The 24,711-nt window shown below is 37.5% G+C and overlaps 1 protein-coding gene across 3 annotated transcripts in view; it reads right to left on the bottom strand.

Moving 5' to 3' along the window:
• Window positions 1–24,711, bottom strand: part of TMEM117 (transmembrane protein 117) — a 180,977-nt gene that overhangs the window by 29,628 nt on the left and 126,638 nt on the right. For all 3 annotated transcript variants that reach the window (XM_036401269.2, XM_036401268.2, XM_036401267.2), the window contains exon 6: window positions 6,372–6,531. In XM_036401269.2, coding sequence (XP_036257162.1) covers window positions 6,372–6,531 — 160 coding nt within the window. The remainder of the gene's footprint in view (window positions 1–6,371; window positions 6,532–24,711) is intronic.

Genomic DNA, 24,711 nt, shown 5'->3' with positions numbered 1-24,711 from the left:
ATTTCAAATCTTTCTCTCTGCTGATGTGCTACCATGCACAGCAGGACTATCCTGCTACCACCATGATCTTAATCCAGAGACAGGGAACTGCTTGCAGATGTCTGCTATGAGCTGGAGGTGGCCAGGCTTGAAGCTGCAGCCATGACTGCTGGGGCTGGGCTTTTTCTCCCTTATGGCCCTCATAAGTGCTTCAAACCACTCCCAGCTTTGGGCTGCCTTAGGACACACTGCCTTCCCCAGAGCCAGTCCTGAAAGCAGCTCTTTAATTCAGCTATTTTCATCCAGGGAGAAATGGATTCCATGCCTGCTGTGACTGATTTCAGAGGCTCTGACAGCTCCACCTTGCATTGGTTGCTAATGGATGGTCCCCTCCATGCCTGTGGCTGCCCTCTCTGCTAATGAAGCGGGAGATGAAAGCACATGGCACCATTACACACTACCTGAGGCTGTGTCATTCGGCATTAGAGGTATCAAGACAAGTTCAGCATTGCTGGCTACTGCAGCAATCAAAAAGTGTTGGGGAAAGTGAGGTGAAAACTACAGCTCTTTCCCAATTTGAGCAGCATCACCTTTGTCTCTGCTTGTACCATTTCAACAAGAGGGATGACGTGTTGATATGGCTACAGCACCCATTGGCTCAGGCAGGGCTCTAAGGAATCTGAATGAAAAATTATATTGCAAATACTATCTGGGTACTAGGAAGAGATAAAGATGAGGTTAATTATTTGGGGACCAGCCGAGGCATAGTACAGTCCAAAGCCAGCTGCAGGACACTACTGAGACTTTGTGAGACTATAGGCATGTTGATTTCATTGTTTTGCTGCTCCAGTGGGATATACAGAAATTACACTCTTATGTAGTACTGGTGCCCAATCTATCTGTCAAACCTGGTGTTATTCTGGGGAATCTCCTTTCCCTAAAAATCATTACATGACAGAGAAGCAAACATGGTCAGATTCCAGAAGGAGGAATGATTTTAGCTTCTGACCTGTAGGAAACTAGAAACCTGGTTGACTGAAGGCCACACTTACACAACACCTATGACCCACAGGGACATGATGCCAAACACAGTATAGCTGAGTAATTAAATGATAGTTGAAAGTCAGAAAACCATCACAACCTATAATTTCAAATCACTAAAAGTGCTAGGGAATACTTCCCCTCCTCTATACATATGGAAACAAATTATTTCTTGATGGGCTCAGTAAAGTCTGGATTCTAACAGATGTAAAATATCTAATACATTTGGTATCTCAAGACACTCAGTGATTAAATATGTCTGTTTTGTTATACAAATAAAAGCAGAAGCTTTATAGCATGTTAGAAGAAGTCAAAGGCAATAAAAATAATTGTCTTTTTGTTAATGTTTTATATTACAGGCTTCAAACTTTTTGAGGAAGTATAAACATATGCCATTCAATCAGCTTTGCAGAAATAACTCAGCTAGACTAACAATCTCAAGCATATTCTTGTTTCTTTTCCCCTCTAAGGTTTGATTAAGAGCAACCAAGCTGTTCTAGCTCCCTCTTCTTCCTTGAACTCAGTATTATTGATAGGTGGATCTGTATGCTCTGTACAACCTGTCTGTAAGTCTTGTATGTTCAATATGCCACGTAGCTAAAGGTAAGATATGGATGGGCATAAAACTTGTTGCCAAGGCAGTGCTCTGTCTAATGAAGGCAAACTGAGGTTTATCTGTCTCTTTTTAATTCATTGCTTGCATTTAAAAATTGCAAGCAATTCTACCACTTAGAAAGCAGCTGAACCTGTTCAGCCTCATCTCAGAATTTTTATTTTCACATAAAAACCTGTGTAACGCTCATAACGGAGCAGATTTCTACAGTCAAATAATACATTCCAGAGCATTGCTGTGGAGAGCTGAAATTATCTGAATGTCACCATTACTGTTATACCAACATAAATCACTCCAATATACTCTTAAGCAATGCAACATTTCTTACACATACACCCAGCAATAACAAGGCCTATCACACACCTGATTACAGCAGAATCTATGAAAAGGCTCTCCTTGCTATTAAAGATGAAAATATTCCTGTGAAGATTTGCAAATAATTCCCAGATTTTCTTGTTCCTATGAGTGCATGTTTTTCTGTGAATTTGGCTGGATATGTTGGTTTCCAGGGGCAGTATGTGAAAATGCTGGGTCTACTTTTAGACAACTGCTTTGTTATTTCAGGCAAACACCTGCACTGGGAAAGAAGGGCCTGAGTGTCACATGTATGGCATGTAGCCGTTGTCAGGGTAAAAGGGAATGACTGTGACAAATGAGAAGCTTTTCCAGCTAATTCATTTTGTGTGTAGTCATCTCAGAGCCATGAGGCTCCAGCTGGGACTGGTGCCTGATTACACTAGAAGCTTTACCAAGTCAGCCTCCTTCACTGAGCACCTTGGGGGCTCAAGCAGACAATCACACAAATAGTGAAAGAAAAGAACTACAGTTGTTCCTCTTCTGCAAATGAGGAACTAAGTGACAGAGCTAAAAAAAGGGCTCAGCCCTCAGCCAGTATAAATTGGCACAAGAGGATTCAGGTCATCACAAATACACCAAGTTACAGCAGCTAAAGAAAACACTGGAGTTGGATTTATAATGCCTGAGATAAATATAATGCATCCGAGCAAGATTTAACCATCTGCAATCAGTATAAAAGATGAAATGTACTTAAAAATACTGTGCTTTACATGTCTTGTTTAATAAAATCCAGAGCATAAAATGATGGTGCCAGATATAAAACTAGACAAGCACAGAATGGTAACACTGCAAGAAACACCAGACAGCTCGTTAAAATGGTAAGGTATATAATGTGCAATAAGGGACAAAATACACCCAACTTTTCTCAGCAGAAAATTATTTTGCTTATAATTTTCTTAGTCCCAAAGTAACTGAATGACTTGAAGAAATAAACTGTAATTTAAAGTGGGGTCTGGCAGGGGGGCAAAAGAATATTTCAAGGATTTTTGGAAGGATTTCATATATCCTTCTGGATCTTGAAAATATTTCAACAGAAGCTTCTGGGTTTTAATTACACATATCAATGCTTTTTGCCCCTCATCACCCTTTTACGTAAACATTACCTACACTTTCATTAAACTCTAAAGTTTTTTCCTTTAAAATAAAACCATTGGATTGCCAAAGCATTATTTCATTCTCTGATCTGTAAATATAATACATTTCCATTGTTTTTACCCTATCCTCAGTAAACAACAAAGTGAAGGAAGCTCCATGCCCTGGTTACTCAGAGCCTTACTTCCCTGCCAGGAGACAGGCAGGGACATTTCACTCTGTAGGACACTCCATTTCTATGTGCTTGTTCCTGAGCTGGCCATTTCTGGGACCACACTAACTAGTCCCTCTTAGCACACAATAACTCACTCCCTTGTTACCAGTCACAGAGAGATGAGACAGGAAAATTAAGAGAAAACAGATGCCTGATGGATGAAAGTGGAGCTCAGTAGAGCTAGTGCTCTATGTTCAAAATTGAAAGGAAAGAGACTTGATATCATTCAAAGCAGTGACACTCAGGGAAAAAAAAACCCAGCACTTTGGGAGTGAGGAATTCAATGAAGCTATAAATCCATAAGTAGCAGCTGTAGAGGCAGATTCAAGAAAAGAAATCTGGTATAGGAAAGAAAGATTCACATCTGACCCACTACAAAGAAATGCCACGGTGCCAATAATGGCATGAGAAACATTATACTTCTTTTTGTAAATGGTATTTAGGAATATACTCAGGTATGTCACTTGAATTTCATTATAAGTACAAAGTGACGCTTTAGGTCAAAACTGTCCTTTCCACTCCTTTAATTCACTTTTATTTTCAGGATTATTTTTGAATGGTTTACATCAGTACTGATAAGGAACACTTCCACAATCCATAGATAGATGAGGATGTAGAAAGGACGCAAGAAGAGGGGGAAGTCTTTACTGTGTGAGAGACTGCAGGAAGGAAAATCCATTACTTGCTACAGAAAGGTTTCTCCCAAAGTCACCCCACTTGAACCTGTCCCTTCTCCTTCAGAGATCTGCAGGCCATGGAGGATACACTACAACAGAGCCAGCCCTCACAGCAGGATTCTTGGGCAAACATTGCACAATTAGCTGAGTACAAGTGTGTCTTCAAAATGGTTACCCATTTCTGTAATGCTGTTTGACAGGCGTGTCTAAAACCTGCTAGGAAGAGCAATATACTCTGAGTGGAGTGAAACACTCCACATAATTCTGACAAAAGTAGTCCAGGGGGTATGGCTCCTTCCTGTAAAACCTGCCTCAGAAACGGAGCTGGATCTGTCATCAGTTTTATTAAGGGCAAAGTTCCCTCTACCCTGACTCATCTGAAAAACCTGTCACTGGTCACCTGCCCTTATTGCTAAGTTCATATGTGAGAGATGACCTTATCAGTCTCTGTCAGTATCTGAAAGGAAGGTGTCAAAAGGATAGAGCTGGGCTCTTTTTGGTGGTTCCAAGCAATAGGACAAGAGGCAATGGGCAGAAACTGATGCACAGGGAATTCTACCTGAAAATGAGGAAGAAATTCTTACTGTGCAGGTGACCATGCTCTGGAACAGATTGCCCACAGAGGTTGTGGAGTCTCCCTCACCAGAGATATTCAAGAACTGTCTGGACCAAACTCTGTGCAATGTACTCTAGGATGACTCTGCTTGAGCAGGGAGGTTGGACCAGATGACCCACTCTGGTCCCTTCCAACCTGGCCCATTCTGTGATTCCATGTGATTTAATACTTTGCTCTCTCAACACAGGATTATTTGCAGTAGCAATGCTAAAACTACTCTTTAAATAAAATATGCCAGCATATTTTCACAGTCCAAATAAATAACTTCAAGTAAACAAATAACTCCATCATACAAATATCACTTAGAAATGCAATTAAAAAGAGCCTCTTGCTTTGTGTTATAAAAATATGAAAGAGTACTCAGGACAAACTGTTTCACATAAGATTTTTCTCTATATTCAGCAACTCCAAGATCAAAATACTGGGATTTCATTTTTCAAATCCAAAAGGATGGTTTAATAGTTATTTTATATGAAGACAGCTCTGTTTTTCTAGCCTGCATGCAATATCAAATTCAGTATAGCTTGATACATTTTCATTCATACTTTCATTACAGCTCTATAAAGTACAATAATTTATTATGCATTCTCTTGAATCTTTTTGAAACATCAAACAAAATGTAAAATTCAAAGGTAGAGAAAGCAAAGCAACCGAAATCTTACAAGAAAAGCAGTATTATGAGAAAAGCAGTATTTCCTTTCTTATCCTCCCAGTTCTAAACATGAACGACAGTGAGCACTTAACAGTAGTGGACATTGGAAAACAAAACTCAACTACAGGACTCTATGCACCTTGCAAGTTCTAGTAGAGCAGTGATAAAATCTGAGTGCCACCACTGTCACCTCTATGATAATTACTCAAGTAATAGATAGCTTTTTTAAGAGAACTGAGTGTCTCAGAAATGCTCTCTGCTGGCAGAATTTATAATATATTGGAGAGGATGGATCCATTGGTTCTTCTCATGTTCTTTGCTGACTTTCAGTTCAGCAGCCTAACATATCTAGAACTAAGAGCAGTCATGGGCCTTCCATACTCCTCTTCCTTACCTCAGCCCAAATGACATAATTTATCACTGAACTTTGGGTGAATTATTCACACAGGGCTCAAACCACATGCAGATGCAAAGGGGAGAGCACAGCATCACATGAAGAAGGTTTTTGGCCACATAATTGTGACACAGACTGCTTTCCTAGCAGGTAGATTCAAAGGAGCAGACATCAGGCAGATTACAATGAATCATCTCCCCAGTTAAGCTTTCAGGCAGAAGTCATTACACTACAAGGACCTGTCATCAAGCAAAAAAAAAAAATCACGTAGAAGTGGAAAGCTGAATCTTAATAGCAAATACTAATTTTCATCTACTAAAGTATTTTAGTGTGTGTATACCTAATATTGTAAATGCTTGAAATTTGGAAGTATTTCTTTCTTGTTTGTCTGAATATATCTCATCTTCCTAAGAGAAGATTTGAATTTACAAAACAACCAGCTTTTGTTTCTTTTCCTGATGTAATTTTTGCAGGAAACACTTTCTAATTTGGAAATTCATGCAGTTCTTATCTAGCACTCTAAGAAAAGAAATCAGCAATATTTTCACAATCAAAGGCCAGAGGTCTTTTTTGCGAAATTACTGAGAATGACGTTATAAAATGCTATTACTTGTAGTGATTGCAAACTTAATATCTATTTACCTTTTTGTAGCCTTAGCTAAACACCATTTGCTCTAGAAGAAATAGAGTGACTAGGCAGCCTCAACAGCCTGAGTGGAACATTAGGAGAGTGTACCTGCATGACAATAAGAAGGTCAAACACCAAGATGAAAGAAGCCAAGAAGGCTCTTGAGACCTCATCACTTGGCAGAAATCCACGATTCAACTTGTCCCAGCTGATCCAGTCAGTAGTGATGACAAGCACAACTACAGAGGTCAGAGTAAACAGAACCGTCCTGGAAGGAAGAAGAAAAAATAGTTCAGAGAGAATACGATAGTAATGAAGATGCATCATTCTATTTTATCTGTCTTCTAATGGTCAACTAGTATTTTATCAGCACTTTCCCACTGATGAAAACAGACTAAAAAAAATTAAGTGTGCAAACAAATCTTTTAATTTAAGAAAGAAAGCAGTCAGCTGTATGCTTAGTGAAAATAAATTTAGTATCTAGTACTAAGCATGTTGCAAAATTAGCTGGAGTATATTGCTCTGGTTCTTCATTCTGTACTTTTCACTAAAGACAAAAACCAGTTAAGTAAAGTAAGAAAGAAGTAAAATGTACCAAGGTCTGCATGATGTAGGTCAAATTCAAATCAACTAATTGAGAAAACATTGTCTAAGGCACCAAAGACATTAGAACCTTTGAAAATCTTTTCTAAGCTGTAGGAGCTGTGAGACACTAACTGTGAAGTCTAACTTTTATACAGAAACATGTCTCCATTAAAAAAAAAAAAAATCAATGCATTAAATTAATTGTTTTCAAATTCTGGAGATTGTAGAAAGATTTTGCTTTGTGTGTTATAAAATGTCCTTCATAAAAGTTTTCAACTATTTTATGACTTTTCTGAGAAGTCAGTGAAGAGTGAATCACAAGTATTAAGGCCTCTGTATAAATGCTACAAGAATTCCAGAAGACACACCTGACAAATTCACATAATTTTGAAACACAGTATTTAAAAAACATATTTCTAAGCTATCCCTGCAAAATACCTCTGCATCATTTCCAGCATCACTTTGGTAATACCTTACAGAGTTGGCAGCAGTGACTGATTGAATTTCTGGTTCCGTGGAAGCTGGAAAATTTAGCTGGTAATTTAAGGGTGAGCAAGGCTTCTTCCAGTAGCCATAGCTGTCAGCAAATCTGTGCTATAATAGTGGCATATCAAAATCTGAATGCATGCTCGTGGCTAAATAATTGTGGCAGGATTTTTTTTCTACAGCAATAATATCTCATTTTCTTCAGCTACTGAGGGTTGTAAAATAAAGTGAAGAATATTTCCCATGACATTTCCAAACAGGACCAATACTCAGCAGAGGGAAAAAAAATTGTACTAGCAGTCACAGGCTACGAGTCTGTATGCCTTTCTTTTTATACAGCAGCCTTGTCTGTATCTGTGAGGAAGGGAAACCAAATATGCATGTAGGCAATAGTATAATACATTTAGACTCATAGACATAATTCTTCTGTGACATGATGGGCTGCACTTCCTCAATGTAATGAGACACAAAATTACTTGATTGCTACCACCTTTGCCTTGGAATTTCTATTTTTGTTCTTAATAAATTAACTCAGTTACATGCAACACTATGGTTGACACCCTAACAATTTTCCTCAAAAGAATTATGAGCACCTAGGCAAGAAAAAAACAATAAATGAGGCATATTAGATGCAATTAGACCTGAACAATAGTCAAGCCCACTTATCCCAAAACATTTGCTTACCTACCATCTCAACTGTCCATACCTGAACCTGACTGACTTTTCTACAAGCTCCACTTTGGTACATACACAGAGCAGTTTACTTTGGAAGGACAGTTCTCTTTTGCATATAGTCTCTTGAGACTCACAAAGGTTTTTTTTCCTACTTATGTCACCTTCATATCTGAAATTCTCATGGTTAATGTTCTTACTTTACCTGAAACATTCTCCAGAAAGAAAGCAATCCTCAGCACTTGTCTGCTGACCAAGGCAGACTCCCCCAGCCACTAGGCACCCTGATTTTCCTTGACCTCTTTCTGTGGAACCACCTCTCCTGGGGCAGAGGAAGTTTAAAACCATAATTCAAATCTGAGTATTTTGCTATAGGAAGCATATACCCAGAAGTTATGCTCAAGACTATTCTGCCTCAGTCCTCTTGAATTATTTATTTGCATTTTGGAGCAAGAGTTCAAAGCATGGAAGATCAGACTTTGGCATGTAGGCAAGCAAAGGCAGGCTTATTTTTATTCATGCTTTGTTGGCATGCATGCAAAGACCTATGTGTGTGCTCAAGTCCTGATTTCCTTGAGGAAATGCAGATGCACTTAGAAAATGGCTTTGTTATTCATTCTGAAATGTCAAATAGGGAGGGAAGGGAGCAGAAAACAGGCTGCTAATAGAATAAGAAAATGCGAGACCAACAAAGAAGGTTAGAAATAGACTTTCAAAATGGTTTCATTAAACAGCATAATTACTACTCAGTTGTATTTTTGACCTATGATACTGGAACACAGCAAGATATTCAATACGTGCTTTTGGAGTTATTAGAAACTGAGTTTTTTTGGGTTAGAGTTCAGTACGTTTCTTGTGAAAGTACAGTGTCCTGGAGATTAAGAAAAAAAGATGAGGATTTCATTTAACTTGACATAACTTGTATTGGATAAACCAGTGTGAGCTGCCCTGCTACACCTAGCCCGTATAGTTTGCCCTTTATTCTACAAAGCACATTATTGAGAAAGAGCTACACCATCAAACTATTCCCCATATTGCTGGCAGGACCTCTTCTCATTACAGAAGGAGAAAGGCTACAAGGTGAAGGGCAAGAGAGGACTGACTCTTCTCTGTACCAGGCATTAAGAAATGCAATTTCTGTCTCTAGTTCACAAAGAAATACACTTTTATATTTCACTTCTAATTCTAACTTGCTGTATTGAATTATTATGTGCCCTGGACACCTATTCAGCTGCAATAACACACATTTTACAACCTACTGCATACTCCTTAAGAGTGCAAATAAACACGGTCTAGACCAATAGCATACTGAATAGTTAAAATTATTAGGTAGGTCCACAAAAGTCACTACTGTGCTTATCACTGCCAGCGATTATTCAAAATCCCCAGTGCTACTGGGGAGGGATAAAAACTGAGAGGCTGAAAGAGAACTTTTACTGCCAGAAACCTCTCAAAAAATAGGCAATTTCTTAGACTGCATCTTTATAATAATCTTTAATTACCAGGACTGAGTTTGGTCATGAATTTGTCAAACCAAATCACTCATGGTAAACTGAATCCATGCTACAGGCCCATTTGTCAACAGAAGACTAATCTGGTTCTCAAAAACTTGGCAAGGTCCAAAACAGATGAATCTTCCCTTCTGCCCCTTTCCACAACACTTTCTTGCACTATAAGCTTTGACCAAACTGACCAATTTTATGCCTATCATCCAGCATATTATACATTATGAGAGGTTGTGAACCACATGGACCAGAAGCCTGAGCAGGTTTTAGTCACTGGTGGTGGTTCCCTCATGACAGACAGGATCACAACCAAAACCTTGTAGAGAGGAAGCATAATGAGCTGCTGTTATCTTAAATCCTGGATGTTTGGAGACACTCTCTTCTGCTGTTTAGCATGTCCTACCTCTCTCATCAGGAACTGCTAAGCAGAGCCCATGAGGCCGCAACTCGTTCTCTTGCAGCCCCAAAGCAGCACCACAAAGCCATTCCAAACCTACACCAGAGGTATCTTAGACTCCATCCAGCCACACCCTCAGGAATCAGTCTGTTATTTGTCTGTATTGAGTGAAGACCTGAACAACCCAGAATTTGTCCCTGGAAAGATAAAAGACAAGCTAATAAATGTATACATTCACAAAACATCACAAGAACTGTTTCTAATCGGAGTCTCATGATTCTTCATGTCTAAATCAGCAGGGAAAAGTATATAAAAAATGGATTCTGGTCTGTGATAGAACTTCATTTCTCAAACTGTAACATAGAGAAAATGAAGTTTTTCATTCACAGGTTAAACACAATTCTCTGCACAACACTACCTTCCCTTTACTTGTGACTTTGAGCTGCTCATTTTTGGAGATATTTAGAAGTTTCTTCTCTTACATGACCCTCTGCTAAATCTTTTGTGATGCTACAGCTTTGATGATCAGACAGTAAGAGTTCTGTTAAGAACTGAAGAGATTGAAGAGATGAAAGACAAACTTTAGTTATTTTCTGCATTTTCATTTTGTCTTTTTCAAGAGGCAAAAACACTATCTTGCCTTTTTACTACACCTTTTCCAGAAAAAAAAACCTACCTGTGCTTAGTCAAAAGTAGCTCTCAGATTTGTATGACTCAGCATCTTGAGAACTTTTCATCTTAATTTCGCACACAATTGTCATTAAGCTGGGTCATTTGTAAATCACGAAACATTGTTAACAAGAATTCCAAGTATTGCTTAATACAATGCTTATTTGGGATGGAACACATTAGACAGGACCAAGAAACTGGTCAGTCACACTCCTTAGGGCTGCTTTTTGTGGGGGTGGGTGTTTGCCATTACAGCTGTCCCACCCACATCACACAGCCAGTTCCTGGCATGTCTCTGCACTTCCCTGGGGTTTCCCCAACTCAGAAACCACCCCCCATATGTCACAATCCCTCACTTGCTGTGGAATGCACCTGCGCTGGCTCTGATTGCCTTGGCAACTTCTCATGAATGCTACCCAAATAGTAGCAAATATCCTGTGAAAACAGATACAGAAAAGGAACAACAAATTTTACTGCTCTTTATATTTAAAAAGGCTTTCCAGTCCTCAGGAAAGAAAGTTAATCCATTGAGTCAAATACTCTACATAATTTTTAATCTCAGAATCAGCACTGGCCAAATACACAGTCACACAGTATACAATAACTATAAAGAACAATGCTACTGCAGATGTTCATATACAAATGCCAACACTTTTTATTTCACTCATTTTAATTAAGAAGGGCTCTCTTATTTAATCTGTCAAAAATAGCAACTCTAAGCCCATTCAAAATAAAATATTTAGTCTGCCTGTTGCTTGGTGTCAGAACCACTTCTGCAATTAAGCAAATATAAGGGACAGATGCTCTAGTGGTGGAAAGCATCTGTGTTCCCTGGAGCAGCATCACTTCAATCCTCCAGCTGGCCCCTGCTCTTCTGCCCCTACAGGACAGTTCTCTGAAAGAAGAGAGAGCAGGGCCTCGAGATTTCTGTGTTAACAGCAGCTACTGCCATGCCACAGAGTGCCACAGTTGCTGCTGAGGATCCCATTTTCAGAGTGTTTGGGTAGTGTGGACTGACCTGAGCACACATCCATAACTTTAGCACATCAGGTGAGATCCCAGTGTCCACTTCAGATGTATCCAGGAGAAATCCTGCTTGTGCACCCCAGAGCAATTCATACCATTAACCAAAGGGCAGATGGAGAGGTAACAGGCAGGTCCACCCCAGAAATGTGCTACTGAAGTGAATTGGTAGTACATACAGACCCTAGAAATCTAGGAATATCTGGTGAGTTAATTACATTGGACCTCTTTTGTTAAAATAAGATGGCTGATCCTAATGGAGACACGTACATGGCAGAGATATGGAGCAATACTATTGTCAGATTTCAGAGCACCACACTCCCCATGGCATACTCTGCAGGCATGAATAAGTGGGAGAAATTACATTAATGCAGATTACCATCAATGAGACTTAATTATCTGAAGTTAAATATCAATTAGAAGAAAATGGTTTATAATTCAAACGTTGAATCACATTATATTTTAAAGTCCTTGTCACCACAAAAGTGTATGCCTGACTTCTGTCCTGTTGAAAGTAATGTATAAGTAATTCAGCATTTGCCAGTAACTACCAGCTCTGAAATACCTGTCTGAAACTCCCTATGCTGTATATGGCTCATAACTTCTTATCAATAGCAAACACTGCACATTTTGAGAACCACAGGTTCCCAGTTAAGTCTTCTAAACAATGCCTCTTGTCATTCTGACTGGTGAGCTGAAGAAATTGGACACCACAGAGTATAAAGTATGCTCTGAGGTGGCAACATTGGAATTGGTTTTCTGCTTTTTTATATATTCACTTACACTATGGGTTTTCTTGATGAGAAAGATGTAGGAGAAGCAAGGCTTGGGCCCTGATGGGATTGACTTTGTATGTCTTTTCCAGCCAGAGTGTCCCAAGAACCTGAGGCTCTTTTAATCTCTCATCCCTAACCTTAAGTATAACCCTAATCCTAACCCTAACACCAGCTTCAGCTCTAAACCTAACAAAATCCTATGGGTTTTCCAGATCAGAAAAATGGAGGCCCAGCAACACTGGGGCCTTGCAGGGATCATGTAGGTATGCCTTTTCCAGCCCCAGTGCTCCTGGAGCTCTAGGCTCTTTGACTCCCTCAACCCTAACCTTAAGCTGAACACTAAACCCTAATCCCAAGCCCAGTTTAAGCCCTAACGGTAAGCAGATCCTATGGGTTTTCCAGATGAGAAAATTGGAGGAGCAGCAAGGCTGGGGCCTTGCTGGGATCACCTTGTCTTGCCTTTTCCAGCCCCAGATGTTCCTGTAGCTAACCGAATCCCAACAACCTTTCCTACAAACCTTGCTTTACATCTATTTTTTGACTGTAACAGTTTTGGTTTTATTAGAGTGTATCAATATGATTCCAGAGCTATTTGGGATTTTTGCACAAAGATTTGTATAAAGCCTGAAATTACATTTATGTTAATATACAAAGGAAACATTTTGCTATGTTTCATGTAATAAAATTAATAAGATTAGGTAATGTAATCACATGGTGCAATATCAGAATTCTAGAGAGCATCATTTTTTTATCACAGGTAGAAGCATCTTTGAGTTTCTTTTTGCCACACCATTAATTTACTAAAATGAAAGTGTTATCTATTTCAAACAGCAGCTCATTTAAATTAAACTCATCACCATAAGCTTTACATTTCAAATGCTATTTCCTATCTGTGACACAAAAAAAGCAAAAACAGTTTATGAAAGTTCGGGGTCTTGTAAAGAACATTTTCAATCACTATCATATGCAAGGTAGTATAAAACTCACATGAATCATATCCAAGGAATTCTACTTCATGTTCAAATTCCAAAGTTTGAAGTTAATAATTTAACTCCAGCAGAAAGCATTTGGAAAAAAAACTGAACCAAAACAGAAAACCAAACACAATTCTATATAAGGTAGAGAGAAGCCATTTTTCTGTTTTACTTTCAGATGGATACATCACTTATTTCATCAATGGAACGGGGAGTGGAAGATAGCTGCTCAAAAAATAACAGAAAAAAGGTTTTTAAAAAATATTTTCAGAGCAACAATATGCCTTAGGATAGACCTGCCTGGCAATTATTCAGCAAAAATTGTGTATATTCAGACAAGTGCAGCTGATCAATATGCAAAATTTACCTGTGAAAGGGGTGATTTCTGTAATATGAGGGAAGCTGTGTCGGAACCAGGCACAATTCCTGCACCTCATTGTGGTTGAGGAGCTAGGGCAGCATCTCAATTACACAGGATGATACAAACAGTGCAGAGGCCATTACCTGTTCTGTGTAAGTCAGACCAGCTATTTGAATATTAGTGTTAATGAGACCAGCTGGATGCAATAACAAGAAGATTTTCAATGCTACAAGGTACAATTTGTTCAGATTCTCTAGCTGGAGCTGGTCTGCTTAGTACACATGAGTCAGCATTAGTCATGATATGACATTAGTCATGAGTCAACAATTCTCAGGACACAGATTTCCTACACCCATGTGTCTTAGTGCTCAGTTATTCCCAGTCCCTGGTTAGAGTAAGGTAAAGGCTGTTTATCATAATGGCAAGACATGAGATATATGCCAAAACATACAAAACAGGGACTTTGGCTTTCATGTTTCCAGCATCCTTAGCAATTGCTAGAAACTCATTATGAGAACAAAATGTTATTGGCCTCCATTTCTCAGTTACCATGAAATACTCAGTAAAGTCTGAAATTCATTACAATGTAGAACAGGAAAAACTTTTGAAACAGAAAATATATATGTTTTAACATTTAGAAGGAAAACCCATTTCAAGTGCATTTAGATGGTAATTGAAATGCTATTCTAAAAGCCTAAAATTAAGTTTTCAGACCTAGAGCAGAGCTAGAAGTATGTCTCAACATCTCCTTGATTTTCCTGAATTGAGACACATTATTAAATTCTAATTTTAGAAACAAGAAAGGGTGTAAGTGTGGATTTAACACCACATTTTCAATCCTGTCTATGATCTGCATTATTTGGATTTCTAGATGATTGATTTAAGACAAACTGATTGATTTTCAGAAGACACAATTGAAAACATCTAAGTAAGAAAAGTGGTAAAAATTCTTAATTACTAAAGCGAGTCTTTCATGACTTATTTATTACTTCTCAGTTGCTGAATTTATTAGCATTGCTTCTGTTCACACTTAATTTAATCATTAATGGAACTTCAAACCTGATCAGTGTTTTACTATATAAACAACACTCTGAATGTTTCCTTCAGCATATTTTAGACTCATATTTCTTTTCTGCAATTAAGTTATTCCATTTTTTTCTGAAAGCACAGTGAGGTCTGCTACATTTTTTCTAGAGCCAAGCAAAAAACTGATCATTATATTTTTAAAAAGACATTATTTTTACATATGGGTTAGTTTAGTGCAATTAGAACATTTTGTAAGGAATTCAGAATCAGCCAGAAACCTAACCATTGAGGTTTTGGTTTTTTTTCAGAAGTCTACATGTGAAATAACATATCTAATCTCTCGTGACAGTCAACAGAGATGTAGTGTGAGATTTGGTTGCCGAAACCAAATTTAGTTTGGTGTGATTTGGGCTGCTGTGGAGTACTTAGGTTGGTCTTCAAACTTAGCAACAGAAGGTCTCCTCTGAGCCCTGTGTCCTGTCCACCAGGCCTATGCACTATCTCAGTACACTAAAGCATTTCAAATTGTAGCCAATGCCTATGTCTAGGGACCTGAATCCCACCTTTATTCAAATGATGGAGTTTGGAAAGTTATGCAGGTGACTATGGGTAAGTTTCTACCTGTGGCAAGCTGAATGATTATCCTCTGCATTGGCCAGAGCTTCACTGGCTGTAGCAGGAGCTGGCATGTTGATAGCCATGATCAACACATAAACATCAGACACCTGAACCCAGAGCTGGAACTCAAAACTGAATTCAGTTCTTGATGTTTTAATTTCTTTAAATGAAAAGCCTTTGAATTTTTGAATTGAAAAACAAATGTATTTTATGTAGGAATTAACAACACTCATGTTTAAATAAAATAATGGAAAATTTGTATTTAGAACCAGTCACATGAAAGCAGTCACTGAAAAGTTGGGGTTTACCTGCTTTTTAAAACATATTTTAGAAAACTGAAATGATTTCACCTATAATTTTGATGTGGCAGTCATGAAATTATCCTCACAAGTTTTTGGAAAAGAAAACAAGAACAGACCCCAGAAAATTTTCCATAGTATGTGTGATTATAAAAATATCACTCTATGGTTCTAAGAGTTACAAAGCATAAAGGATAAAAATGGAAATTACTTCATCTAAGCAGAACATATGGAACATGTTGTCCTTGCCCAGATACTGTCATGTTGTTACTCTTAGAAAACATTTATGATAAGTGGGTAGGAGAACTGTACAGTATACACTTGCATAGTCAAGGCTTCTCAGACAACATATTACAACCAAAACTGAAATTTAAAATGCAGTTCAAATTTAGAATAAATTAAACATAACAGTTTAATAGCTTTCTATGTTCTAGACTAGATTACCTGTATAATCTATCTATACAGTACTTTTATGGAACAAGAAATTTCTCAGTATTTTAGGCTTCATACACCATCATATCTATGGGATATAGGTTCTCATTCATGAAGATGTTGATGAATGAGTAACTGTATCCCATAGAAATGATGGTGTATGAAGCCTAAACTAATAGGATACATCATAGATATATCTGTGCAAACCCTACCACAGTTATATATAATTGCAATTGTTTTGAACTGCTCTTCAGGTTTTTTTCCCCCAAAGCATTTTAAATAAATATAGGGTCTTTCACCCAACAACTTAATTATATTTTGATTAAATATATTTCCAAAACAACCACAACATAAAAAAACAAACAAAAAACCAAACAAAACTTTAATCTTGCTTCCTGAACAACACTTACTTATGTCAAAAATCTTTCAAATAATATCAATTTTACCTCAGTGAGAAAAGGGCATTAGTAGACAGCAAGCTGAGTGCACGCCAGGCATGTCTGCTGGCAATAAAGAAGTTCCAACAGTGTCCAGGGCTGCAATAACAGAGGCACAACCAGTAGATCAAGGGACATTACTTTGCTCATATCCAGAATATCACATCCAGTTTTTGGCCGACATTACATAAAAAGCAGCAATAAACTAAAGTGGTGTTTCTTAAAGTGGAGCATTTTAAAGCTTTACTGGTTAGGGGCTGAAGCACTTGTGCCATGAAGAGAGCCTGGGGGATGGAACTAACAGCTGCCCCCCACCAAATGCCTCTGGGGAGGTGAGCAAGAGTATGGAGCCAACCTCTTCCAAGAAAGTGAATGACAGGATGAAAAGAGAATTTATACTAACTCAAAAGTTCTCTAGAAAAATAAAAGTTCATGTACCTTATTTTTCTCAAGTTGAGCCAGTTCCAGTATAAGGCTGACAGGTCTTTGTAAGAAAAAAAGAAAACCTGCATGCAAATTACTGTGATTTTGACTTCCTGGAAAGTTAACCTTTCTAATAGTAGAACAGGACTAGAAATAAGATTGAACAAAAAGAAGTTCAATAAAATAATAATAATAAAAAGACTCACCAAAACACATCCTGACAGTCAGTGCTGTTCTAATAATTATATTCTCAGCTCTGTGACAATGTGAATATTGTCACTTTTTAGTGTAAGATAAACATTAGAAATTTCCAAGAAGAAGGTGCATAAGGGAGCTTGGGAATTATTATGGCTAAATTCACTAAGATGCCCAGATACATACTGGATAAACTTTGAGTTTTCCAGAAAATAGTTATCCCCCTCAAACAGAAACTTTTCAGTATTTCAGAAAAAGTCCCGTGTTCTATCCTGAGACTAATCTGCACTCTTTGCCAAATTGTTCCAGTAAAAAGAAACCAGATAAATCCTGGGAGGAACGAACAGCAATATTCAGGGAACTCAGCAAAGATGCAGTAAAACCCAGGCTAAAGCTTGTCCCACACCAACCCTGCAAAGAGAAGTGCAGGGTCTCAGATCAGCAATCATCCATGTGGATTGGATCATCATGCCACTGGCTACTCTGAGGAGACAGGGGTCTCACTACTTCTGATCAGAAATTCCTTCCCATAGATGAGAAACATTTATCAATGAAAGTTTAATCAATAATGATGCTTATTTTAATTTTTTGGTTTTCTTAAAATACAGCAATCAAAAGCTTTACTGCAGGATTTCCAAAAAAGTGTAAACAAAGATCCCTTTCCTCCATAATTTGTCATCCTTTACCCTCCAGCCTTGGTCTCTTCAACTTCTAACATCCTAACAAGTAATACTTAGCATTAAAGATGCTCAGAATTTGCCATCTCAGTCACATAATTCTATGTTGAAACAAAAACCCATTTGCTTTTAGGTGACATTCCCTCCTTGCAGTCAGTACTCATTCAATTTTAGACCCATTTCTTCCTCCTTACCTGTCCACTTGACCTTAGTTCTGAATGGATTTCCATGTGGTTTGTAACTTGTAATAGAGCCTCTTTGGCCCTAAGATTTGATAGTTTTTTGTTGATCTGGGACTAATGCAAAGGACTAAAGACACCTCAGCAGGATTTAAGGCAGGGTAGTAGTACTGGACTGCTGAATGACACTGCACAGCTCAGGCAGTAGGGATTGACAGGGACTGCTAATAGCCATCAGTTTTCATTTTTTTCCTGGGGTATAATCAGAGGCATTTGTTTCTTCTCCCACAGTTTTCTCTCATGGATCTCCTTTAGGGTTATAACCATCTTTTAGAAAGACTTAGAGAGTAATTGATTACTCACACCTCTTATACCTATCCAACAAGGTAATTCTTTCACCAGACCCAGGCTACAAGCTGGGGACAGGCCTTTTATCTTGCCCAAGGAATAGACAAGCTGTCTGGGCAAGGGACCACATCTAGGTGAGGTTAGGTATCCACCCAGTTTATCTCCAGAGACCTGAATAGAACATCAGATTTTGCTTTGCTTGCATGACTATACTGTGCTCAAAATAGTTTATCTGTGGCTAAAGTGACCCTTAGTTTGACAGAGATTGTGCTGACCAAATTTTTTAAAAAATATATTCCATGTTTAATATTCTCTTAAACACTTTTACTCCTCACTGATTGTGACCCCTCTAGTTTTACAGCTCTATGATCCTTTTTTTCCTGGTAAATACTTCAACATGTGTGTTTGACAAGCATAAATGCCTACAAGCTGCCACCCCAATATGTATATGATTGCTCAATCAATCTCCAGCAAGCACCTACAGTGAGAAGCTAGAGGAATACTTTTGGAAGGGCTATATTTTGCAGCATCTCACTTTCTCTTTAAACAGGGAACCTTTGTCTTGTTGATGAGACTTTGAAACAAATCAGAATTTGAAATAAATGGGCTTCTTTGATCAACCACTGGAAAGATTAGAATCAGCCACATTTTTAGACTTTTGTATTGCAAGTAACTGCATCCATTTCACAAAGGTTCTAAGAGGGAAGACAGCTTTGGGGACTAGATAGAGCATCTCAGAAAGCTTCGTTTAGTCATTTGGATTAACTTGGTTATTATCATCTTCAGTTTTCTCCTAGGTCATCCAGTCATTGTACAGAGTTGATATTAAATTAATTTGACCAGTTCTTCAATGAGATTTTTGGTTTTATGTTCTTCTTGGGAGCCCTGAAAATAACTATCATCTCTACCTAAGAGGTCGTGAAAGATGAATGTGACTTACAATCATCCCTGGGCCTTTCCATCCATTACTGGTAATCTATCACAGACATTTCTGAGTTGATAACCCCATCAATGCCTACTAAAAAAAAAATCTATTTCATCTGAAGCAGAGGCCACCTTCACTAAGTTAAAGCAGGTTTTCAGTGCACAGGAAGAGTATTCTGATATTTATTTGGGGAGGAATAGACTTTACATTCTGGATTTTTTTTTAGTTTGAAAAGTGTTCATAAATGCTATAACCAATGATTGTTTATATAGGCATTTCATTCTGCATTTAAAGGTGGCTTCAGATATGGGTTATACAGGACTGGGGTGACAACCAGTTGCAATTACAAACAGTAATTGCAGAATGCCACAACGTCTTCTCTGAAGCTACCTGCCTGCTAAGCAAGATGCCCTTAACTTAATTCAGAATATAGCCCACAAGATCTTGAGAATATCCTGCTAGAACAAATTTTAACAATGCTTCTAGACACTAATGCTGTTACCAATTTCTCTGTCAATCAACTTAAACTTTCCTTGAATTTGCATAAATCTAAATGCTGGGAAAACACATATTTAATTCTATTTAGATTTCTGTAATTACATTTGCATGAAATTTGTTTAAAGGATGGGATATGTGTAATGAATGACACTAGCAAAGCTCTATTGCTTTACTTGAATGGGAATAAGTGAATATATGAAGGGTTCTGGTTACAAGGCATAATTCAAAGAGAGTGTATAGATCACCTCTCTCTAAAGGAAAAAACAAACAAACAAACAAACAAACAAACAAAAAACTACCAACAAACCAAAAAATAAGTTTTCATAATTCAGTTTGAAGAATTAAGACTACCCAGCTGGACTGACCATGTGGAAAAGTGTCCTCAAAACTCTTTCAGAAAGATGATAACAGAATAGCTCACAAAGCCAAAAAGTATGGAACAAACCAGTATTTTAAAACCTGTGAAAGCTGATTAAAATCTTAGCTCCTGCTTAACATACTATGCTAGTGGTGTGTGTGCCTGCTGTGTTGACACCTTGGACCTTGCCATCGATTTCATTCCAAATAGATCTGACCTAGGTGCTCTTTAGAAAGGAATTGTTTAAAAACACCTCCAACAGCTTTCTACTTACATTATTACACTTTGCAGTGATTTTTTAAAGCCCATTCTTTTTGCAACCCAAGGCCTGCTAGTGATTGTTTAGTTTCCTTTCACTTATATTGAAAAAGTTAATATTAGGTAGCAAATTAAAATGCTTCTTTAATTTTGGATTTTTTCAGAACATAGTCACACCTGCTGCCAATTAGAGTGTTATTAATGCTCATTCGGTCTGTTCATATTGCAAAGAAAATGATAAAACTGAGCCCTAATTGCCAGTGTCCTAATGAGCACAGCTGTGTCAAAAGGCCAAAAGGTTCCTGAAATAATCCAAAGCCCAGACCTTAGATGGCAAAATAGGATTATAATATCTTTTTTCCTCTTTCTGCTCATGCAGGGAGAGACACGATAGCTGAATTCTTCCTCTCGGTTCAAGGAGTTCTGGTTTTGTCCATGTACTAGGAATTACCTCAATCACAGAAAGTCATATCACTGCAGATATTCACATAGCATGAATGATCTTAAAAACAAAAATTATAAAAGTGAGGAGATAAAATAAATAATGGCATTACAAAGTAGTGATTCCTCCCTCCTAATCTTTTTTAACCTGTTTCAATTTCCAAACTGATCAAAAAACACAAAAAATGAGTATAATAAGATGGCTTGACAAGATGGATGGATAGTTAAAATTTTCAGAAGGTCCATTGGAAGACTTTATGATAAAACTTTAGTTTGTGACTGAAGCTAGGCTTCTAAATCCACAGCCAGAGAATTATATTTAAATGGTCTGATTATCTCGATTACTGCGAGCTCCACAAATATGTAGGTCAAATTCAAGATAATTTTTAATATATTTCAATGCTTAAAATAATATTATAGGCTAGTAAATTCAGATGGGTAAGGTATGAATATTTTGGCTATGACTGAATTTCCCAGAAGGGTAAAGCATTTTTCCTATGCATCACTTTCCGACTGCATGCACCTAGATACCAGTGTCAGCTTTCTTTATTAGTCTGTTCTTCCATTGAGAGGCAAAACCTGCTGTCACAAGGCACATTAAAGTTTAGAATGTTGTATTACACAAGGTAAGTCTGCAACTTCTGGCACTGACAAAGTCAGATTATTTCCCCACATATCACAAACAATAACCCAATCAGGTTTCTTATATAAGAATCATAAAAATATACATGTTAAGAATATTGTTATTACTCAAAATCAGAAATTAGGTCTGTAAGAAAAAACTCAATAAATGAATGTGAAAAGGAGCCAGATTAGGTGGAAACAAAAAAAAACAAAACTCCAAAAAACAAAACACACACTAAGCATCAGAATTTTGCTTATGGAATAATAAGAACCAACACTGTGAAGAAAAAAGCATAGAAGTTCTAAGAGGGAAGTACTATCAAAGTTGAGAAAAGGGTTTAAGACTAAAGAAATCAAACAGGACAGGTATTATTGTATGCTTGAATAATTTATTTTTATGGATGCCATGGAGCTTATTAAACACTTCAAGGGAAAACATCCCCTACACCTAACTGGAAAAAAAAAATCTATCAGTATCTAAAGGAGGATTAAAGTTTCACTGACAACTACTGGGCTTTTGTCATTGATTTTCAAAAGACAAAGGTCAGGTGCTTGTTTAAACACATGTGAATGTACCTATTCACTAAAAAAAGTCAATCACCTTGATGGTTAAAGTCAATATCAAAAGCCATGGACAACAACTGTTCAGAAGCACAAAGATTTTCCTAAATTTGCAACTTCACCAAGATTGCTTTATTCTACGCATGAATTGAAGGTCCTAAACAAATTCTGCTTCTTTATAAAATTAAATTATATGACATACTGCTGATATCTCTGGTAATATGGGTGATAATAACAGCATATTTCTTTCATCAAAATTATTGATATTATTAGCAGTTACAGACTGACTATAGATATAAAAAGATTTTCCTCTAGACCTAAAGAAAATCTGCTGGAAGTTCTGAGGCCTCAAAACCACATTGCATTTAATAAAGTAATGCTAGCATTGCTAGAAAGTAAATTTTGCTTCAATAACAGCTTCAAAACTATATAAAGAAACAAAACCACATATTTGGCTTTAGTTCAGTGTTTACTTCACACAAATGCCTTTGCTTCACTGTGCCATTATCCATGAGCAGAGTATGCCATTACTGGAACACAAGCTCTCATTCCACTAATGGTATTGCTTAAAGAACATATGAAGATGCTGGTGTTTTCATCCAGGAGATATCCATACATCTTGCACAAGTAATTACATTACCAGTAATCCTTTTAAAAGGCTCTCTTTGCTCAGTTGCTTTGCCAATAGCTCTAAGCTTGGTTACATGACAATGGCACTCACTCATAGCGCATGAATTGGTAACAGATGAACCAGCTAATACACTTGTGCTCTCTGATCACTCACAAATCATAGAACCCCGACCCATCAAAGGAAACAAACATGCTTTACAAAGCCCCAGATAGTTTATTTATGGCTGAAAACAGCAAAGAATGCTGAATATAGCACGTCCTTTTACACATTTTGCAAAGAACAACAATTACCAGGAAACAGAGCCACTAACTTTTTAAGGAGTGCTGGCATTCACAATGATATAAAAAAATCAGTCTCTAACTGCAGGACAAGCATCTCTTTCATGAAGGAAAGAAGCACCAATATGAAGGTATGGAATACAAGGCATATAATGAAATACTCTAATCACACCAACAGATTCAGACTAAGAAGTTTTGCTAAATATTCAAACACTGCCTGAATTAAATCTGAAGACTATTTTCCATACTGTGAATTATGTCGAATTCATTAATGAATAAAAACTGTTAACCTCAAAACTAACCTTGCACTTTTCTACTGTAGAGTCTACTCCGTGTTCCTGAGATAGTGATTAAAAATAGCAACTGTCATTGTATCTGTCAGTCAGTGTATACATAGATGATGCAGGAGGCAGTATGCAGAAGTGTTTTAGAATCATCAAGCAGCAGTACACAGAAAGGCAGAGAATAAATTAAACCAAAAAATAAGCCTCAGGCTGATGTGTTTGAACTTCACTGCAAACATTCTTCATACATATTTAATTGCTCCATTGAGACTGTGACTGTTCTGGAGATGTTCCAGGCATTATTTCCATTCCATTAGTACACTTGCAGTATGTGTACTCCTTAACCCAAAATGATTGATTCTATAAATGTCTTCCCACTTACTGACCTGAACACTAATTGAGGTTGTGTATCGATTAAGAGACAGTGTATGCTTTTTGAAACCCACCAACATATATTGTAGTCACTGAAAGATCTTGTGGCACAAGAAGAAAGAGGTGCTCTAAACTGAAGACATCAGTATGTGGTTTCACAGAAATGTTTCAGGTAGGAAGAGTTGGAAATCATACAATAGGTTGACAAACTTTGCTAAACAACACTTAATACAGAAGCTTAATTCTAAGTCCCACCTTTCTGAAACATAAAACAATCATTCTTTGAAATACAATTATCACCTACCAGATGCTTTTGTCTGTGCTTGCACCTTTTAAATTAATTTGCTTTGGGAGAAAGTATAAATTTTTTACATTCCATAAAAATAAAACTTTAGGATTCAGATAATTTTATCAGTTCAGATACACAAAAGAGGAAAAGTTGAATGCTTTTAAAACACCTTAATTAAAACTAAGATAATGTTGTACCCTGCAAATTATTCTACTATGAACCAAAACTTTTCCTGTTCAAATTATTAAACATAATTACAGTATATCAGCTAAAATTTCAAGTAAGCCACCCTGAGGAAGCAATCCTCAAGATCTCCACAAGTACTGCCCTGATTCTGGATTAACCTTGAGGTGCTGGAGTATGCATATTCAAAGAAGGACAATAAAACCTATGAAGGGTCTGGAGTGCAAGTCCATATCACAAGTCTATGGAATGGCTGAGGGAGCTGTGGTTGTTCAGCTTGGAGAAAAGGAAACCTTCTTCAGGGGAGACCTTACTGTCCTCTACAACTGCTAACAGGAGGCTGAGGACAGGTGGGCTCAGTCTCTTGTAACCAGCAACAAGTGACATAAGATGAAAGAATGTCAAATTGTGCCAGGAGAGGTTTAGATTGGCTATTAGGATAAGTTTCCCCACTGAAAGTGTTCTCAAGCATTGGAACCAGCTGCACAGGGAAGTGCTTGGAGGTATTTAAAAGACATGTAGATGTGGCACTTAAGGACAAGGTTTAGTGGTGAACATGGTAGTGCTGGGTTAACAGATGGACTTGAAGGTCCTTTCCAATCTAAATTATTCTATAATCAACCTGAAAGCTACAGAGAGTCTTAAATCCTTAGCATTTAAGACA

Source organism: Molothrus ater, chromosome 5 (assembly GCF_012460135.2).
Source record: "Molothrus ater isolate BHLD 08-10-18 breed brown headed cowbird chromosome 5, BPBGC_Mater_1.1, whole genome shotgun sequence".
NCBI classification, from domain to species: Eukaryota; Metazoa; Chordata; class Aves; order Passeriformes; family Icteridae; genus Molothrus; species Molothrus ater.
Note: the sequence above shows the minus strand (reverse complement) of the source record. Positions and strands in the feature narration are given on the sequence as shown.